The sequence below is a fragment of the Eurypyga helias genome, unplaced genomic scaffold, assembly GCF_000690775.1.
Source record: "Eurypyga helias isolate BGI_N326 unplaced genomic scaffold, ASM69077v1 scaffold49580, whole genome shotgun sequence".
Classification (NCBI taxonomy): Eukaryota; Metazoa; Chordata; class Aves; order Eurypygiformes; family Eurypygidae; genus Eurypyga; species Eurypyga helias.
In genome coordinates, this window is record NW_010228585.1 from 1 (window position 1) to 5,665 (window position 5,665).

General features: G+C 50.1%; 1 protein-coding gene across 1 annotated transcript; it reads left to right on the top strand.

The window, feature by feature from the left end:
* Positions 1-3: 3 nt before the first annotated feature.
* On the top strand, positions 4-4,335 carry GTF3C5 (general transcription factor IIIC, polypeptide 5, 63kDa; the record flags this gene model as incomplete). The annotated part of the gene is made up of 8 exons (XM_010159711.1): positions 4-84; positions 448-552; positions 1,040-1,154; positions 1,801-1,881; positions 2,243-2,340; positions 2,972-3,054; positions 3,349-3,491; positions 4,178-4,335. Coding segments are annotated over 8 exons (864 nt in total), but the record flags the coding sequence as incomplete, so codon positions are not given.
* Between the last annotated feature and the right edge of the window lie 1,330 nt (positions 4,336-5,665).

Consider the following 5,665-nt stretch of genomic DNA (forward strand, 5'->3'; position numbering starts at 1 on the left):
AAACCACTGGATGCTGCCGTACAGACGTGGAAGAAAGTGTGCACCAATCCTGTGGATAAAAAGGTGGAGGAAGAGCTGAGAAAGGTACATGCCTTACTCCTGACACGAGCACTATACTCCAGCAAGCTGTGTGGGGAAAAAAAACCTGCATGCAGCTATTTTCTTTGACTTCCCCAAAAGTTCTTGGCAATTGTAACTGAAACAGCAGGCATCAGTAGGCGCCTCCGGCACTGCTGTCTTAAGGTCGGTTTTGGAAGTCAAGGTTTGAGTTTGTCTTTGCAGCCAGCTCACATCAAGTTCCCTTTTGTACCACTAGTTCTTACACTACCATTCTGATAGCTCGTACAAAGGCCAAGGGTCCTGAGGCAGAAGAAAGTCCACTTGGAAAGCTGAACTGCCATTAGTAACCCCACTCCCACTGTTTCCATGGTTTCTATATTATTTCAGCTCTTTGAAGTCCGTCCTGTCTGGTCTCGGAACGCGGTAAAAGCCAATATCAGTGTCCACCCGGACAAGCTGAAACTTCTGTTGCCGTATTTGGCCTATTACATGGTAAGTCTGCTCGTCTGTCTGAGGTGCGGGGGGGTGAGGGAGCATCAGCTGTGTGTCCCTGGTTCTTTACCGTTTCTGAGGTCCCACCAATAAGTACCGAGGCTAATGTTATGTAAAGAGAAAGAGGGAAGGAAAACTTGCTTTGTATCAGGAGTTAAAACCATGGAGGGTTCGCCCCATTGGCTCTAATTGGCTTTGCTGTTCAGACACTCCTATTGCCTGTCCATCTGGCCATGGTAGCAGAGTTTTTCCAAAGAAACACTTGATTGTGACCTTGGAAGTTCGTTTGTAGAGCACGCCAATACTTGTGCTTCGATTGCCCAAGTTTCAGTATGTAAGTAGTGGCCTGGCAGGTGACGGAAGAGCTGGTAAAGAAATCTTGGGGCGACCACGGGAAATGCTCGACCTTTCTAAGGAGCTGCACTGAGGGAACTCTGCAACGCTGTGAGTTTTTTTGTAACCATCTTCCCCATGTGTGTTTATGCAGTTAACAGGTCCTTGGAGAAGTTTATGGGTTAGGTTTGGGTACGACCCCAGAAAACACCCTGAAGCAAAGATTTATCAAGTACTGGACTTCCGAATTCGCTGTGGAATGAAATATGGTAAAAGGGCCCAACCCACAGAGACGCTCTCTCTGCTTTCTGGTTCATCCTGGTAGTACTTCTAACTTGTTTTTCAAACTCTTTTGCCATATTTCTGCTCTGATGAGGATGACAGCTTCTGAGCTCATTGCTTACCCTAGTTCTTCCTTAAACTCCTTTGTTACTCATCGTTTGCAGTAAGTCTTTCCTCATTTGGCACATTCCAGTGGACAGCTGGCTGACTTTTCTCCTCCCTGCGTTCAAAGCCCAAGTGATGTAGCAGACCATCTTCCCTCTCGCTCAGGGGAGGCACTGAGCAGTAGATTCTGCTCACGTAGCAGCTTTTTATCTTGTGAAGGACACTGGGTCCCAGACTTTGGGACACAGGGTTCCCCTGCTCTGATTTTGCAGAGGTCAGGGCCTTTCTGAGGTCATCTAGTAAGTCCACAACAGAGCTGGCACCCTGTCATTGCCATCAGATCGCATCTCCCTCTCGTTCCAAGTTAAAGACTTTTGTTGCTGTGATACTTCTCTCCCCACCCTGCTAAAGTCAGCGTATCCCAAAGAGCACCCTGCCCGTCACACACCGGCACTCCTTACTGAGCTAGGGATGTTCTGCAGGGTGCTTCCCCTCTGTTCCTTACTCGTTTTCTTTTGTCACCTCTAGGTTACGCCCCTAACGATATGCCCGTGAAAGCAAAACGCAGCACGTATAACTACAGCCTGCCCATCACTGTCAAGAAGCCAGGTATGCTGTGCCAGCAGCAGGGCTGCCTGGCTCTTCTGTCTGTTTACCCCTCCTAGTCGCAGGTGGTGAAGTCTATCCCGGGTTCCAGCTGAGCCCAAATTGGAGTTATATTTCTGGTTATAATACATTTTTTTTAAAAGCTTAAAATTATGACCAAAGGTGCTGCAGAAAAAGCCCACCCAAGTCAGCACCTTTCCCCTGACTGCCCAGTAACGCCTCTGAAGAATGAGCAACATGCGCTCAGTCGCGGGGTTGGTCTGGTTTTTGCTGACCAGCACAGCTGAATCAACACAGAGGAGTGAGAGTGCAGTGCCACAGTGAAAGATGTCCCTAATTAGGGGTCCCTTTTTTTGTCTTTCAGTCAGTCATACCGTCAGCGTACATGATCTAAAACAGGGGCTCGGTACATCCGCTGCGTCCAGTGCGAGAAAGCCTGCCTCCAGCAGGTATAAACTGAAGGTAGGCATCACTCTCTCACTCACCTGGTTCAAGATTCTGGTAAAAAGGGGTATTTCCTGTTGTCAGTCGTCCAGGGGACAGTATGAGTGAGTCGGTGTCCTCGGGTTTACGTGGGAAGCTGCTCGCTGTACATCTCACTGCAGAACTGCACCTGCTGTGCACTCAAGGCTTTTCTTACAGGCTGCAAGATGGGATTGGTACTCAGCCCTCATCATAGATGTGATGAGTGTTTTGTTTCAGCTGATAAAACTGGAACTTCATGGGCAGTGAAGTGCAGAAAATCACCATGTATTTATCAGATTGTCCTCAAAATCCAGCAGGACAAAACAAATATTTGAACAGGAGGTTTTTATTCTTCCCCTCTCGCTAGAATGAAAGCTATGATCCCCTGTTCTGCAGTGAGAGGCTGCAGAGGTGGTGTGCTCGCTGCACAACCGTGCTGTTGTGACCGTGGCTGCAGTGAAATTCTGCTGCGTTCCTCGTTCGGCTCTGTCCTGTCAGCAAACCTAGGCCTTGAACTGATTTGTGTTGGAAGTGCCTTGCTCTTGAATCAGCCCATCAGAAGTACATTCCAGTTGTCCTGTTACACCATAAAATGCAAATGAATCCTTTCCTTCTTTCCTCCTCGTAGGAATCCATCTACATTTTCCGAGAAGGAGCCTTACCCCCTTATCGGCAGATGTTCTACCAGCTGTGTGACTTGAATGTGGAAAGGTACTGCATGCTGGCAGCGGAGTCTGCTGTTAGAGCTAGATTTTCTACTGTTTATATCCAGTCCATTCCCCTCTCTCCCCTTGACCAGAAGCTTAAGAGATGTTTAGTTTCTGATTAAAAACAGAACAGACTCTTCACACATGAACTTCCTTTCCCATGTGACAATTACCTGAGTAACCAAATATGCTATTCCAGCTCAGTGAAGTGAGACGGAAGTAGGCCATGGTCTGTCTCATTTGAAGGTACATCTGGATGTAGAAGGCTAACGATTCCTTCCCTTTTGCTGCTTTTTAGCCTACAGAATATCATCCATCGTAACGACGGCACAGAGTCAGAATGCACAGAGCGTGACGGGTGGTGCGTTCCGAAGACCAGTGATGATCTGCGGGATACCATGTCTTTGATGATAAAACAGATCATCAGATCCACGAGACCTGGTAAGGGTGCTTCTGAACCTCGAAGCGTAGTACAGCCCTGCTGCCTACTACTGCGGTGTACTACAGCCTTCCCGATGGTGTCAAGACCCGAACGGGCTGAATAAGGATGTTGCAGTCAGCACTGTGGCAGTAGCATTCCTGTATTTGCCTCCTTTGTGCTGCATCTGGTGTTCTTTGTGTTCTAGCTCATCACAGTGTGTGAGCTGAGGCTGTTGTCCTGCAGCGTGGAAGCAGGTTGGGATTAGGAATGGCTGGGAGTAGTTTTTCTGTTTCACCTTCCCGGTATCACAGCCCCCAGGTTTTAAATGTCTCTGCCTAGTGATCATCAAGATCTTACTCTCCTTAGTGTATCTGTTGGTGGCATTGTACCTTTTACTGATGGTATTAATTGACCAAGAAGCAAGGAAATTATTTTTCCATGATTCTGGGCCAAAGTAGTCTCACGGTGAAACAGGTCAGAAGCAGCTAGGAGAGGAGGTGCAGCACTGCAGATCTGCTGCTGGCCTGTGACTGTTCCTGGAGCATGAAAACAGATTGCTTTGGGCTTGATCAAATTCTAAGATGTACAGCATGAGCTGTGCTCCTGCGGCTTCTGCCTTCCTCTCACGGAGTTTATGAACTCGACTGTAAATGCCCCCGGGTTTCACTGAGAGGCATCACAGTGTCTGTCTGTCTTCCCGTTTAAGCGCTGTTCTCAAGTACAACAAGCAGTGAAGATGGCAAAGAGCAGCTGGCCTATGAGTCTGGAGAGGAGGAGGATGACGAAGAGGAGGAGGAAGAGGACTTCAAGCCTTCTGACGGGAGTGAAAATGAAATGGAGACAGAAATTCTGGACTATGTGTGAACACAGTGAGCCGTCTGGCTGCTGTTGGAGGGAATCATCAGACTGAGGGCTCACCAGCCGTGCCCGGGACGTGGGAGAGCAGACCTTGCACTAAGGTGACAATGACCCCTGCGCTGACTGCAGTGCCTGCTGGTGGCCGTCACTCCGGATGTGTGGGAGCCAGTGCCTACACTGTCGTAACTGCTGGCTGATGAGCCCTCAGACTTCCCAGGAAGAGCCCAGAAGGCAAAGCCGCTGGCACTACCCCTGAAAAGAGAAGAAGTTGCGTTCCCAGTCTCTCCCAGTGTGGAGCTGCACCCTGGCAGGGTTGGTGGCCATGTGGAAAAGAGCAGGTGCCTGCAGAGGCGCTGTAGTGCTGCTGGGGGTCCCTGAGGCAGGTCCTGCCCTTCTGCTTGTCTAAGGGGAATGGAACCACTGTGCCATGGCTTCAGCAGGGAGCCTCGCTGGCCGTCTTGGAAATAAAGCCAACAGGAGAAGAGAGTGAGTGCTTTTTCTGGCAGCCAACAGCTGCCTTCTGCGGGATGTCGCCTATGTTGTCCTCACTAGCCAGCGCACTTCTCAGTTCTATTTTGACTTGCCCAGTGGTTTGCAGGGACTGAAGGAAGCACAGAGTGGGGCAGGGCTTCAGATTCATGGAGCTTGGCTACTCTGGCTGTTACTCTGCCATTCCTGGCTGGATTGTTAGCACCCAGCCACAGAAATTAAAGATCTGCTGGCATTTCTGAGTCTTGTGCATTCCCTAGTGTGTTACGAGTGCAAAGTTCCTCATTAGTTGCCGATAATAAGCTCTAATGCATGGTTTAATCTGCTTTCAAACCCCTGCACTCGTGTGAGGCTTCTCAAGCATTTTTCATGTTCTCTGGAGTTTTGTTAGACTGAGCTATTTCCTTAGGTTTGGCCTCCAGCCCACGAAAGCAGCATCTGCAGGGCTCTCACACAGTGGCACACGTGTGTGTAGACGTTACACAGAAGCTGCACCTGGGGACCGGCTCCTCAGGTGTGCACTGCCCATGGCTCGCTGGGAGATGCTGTGCTGTGCCTTCTGCTCCCGCCTCGGGGTACCGAAGTAGGAAAGCACTTCTTACGGCTTTAAGGCGTGACGAGCGGGGCTGTGCCCAGATCGGTCTGTCTGGGGGCAGCTCCAGCCTGGGGGAGGTGCACGTCCCGGCAACACGGGAAGCCAGAGGCACAAGGGGCTGTGCAGTGGACTCATCCTGCTCAGTGCAGTGCAGCAGGGCACTGAAACAGAGAGGTGCACCGTACCACTGCGGGGTAAGGAGACGCACGTGCTCGGGTGTCAGCAGGCACCAAGAATAAACGCTCTCAGAAA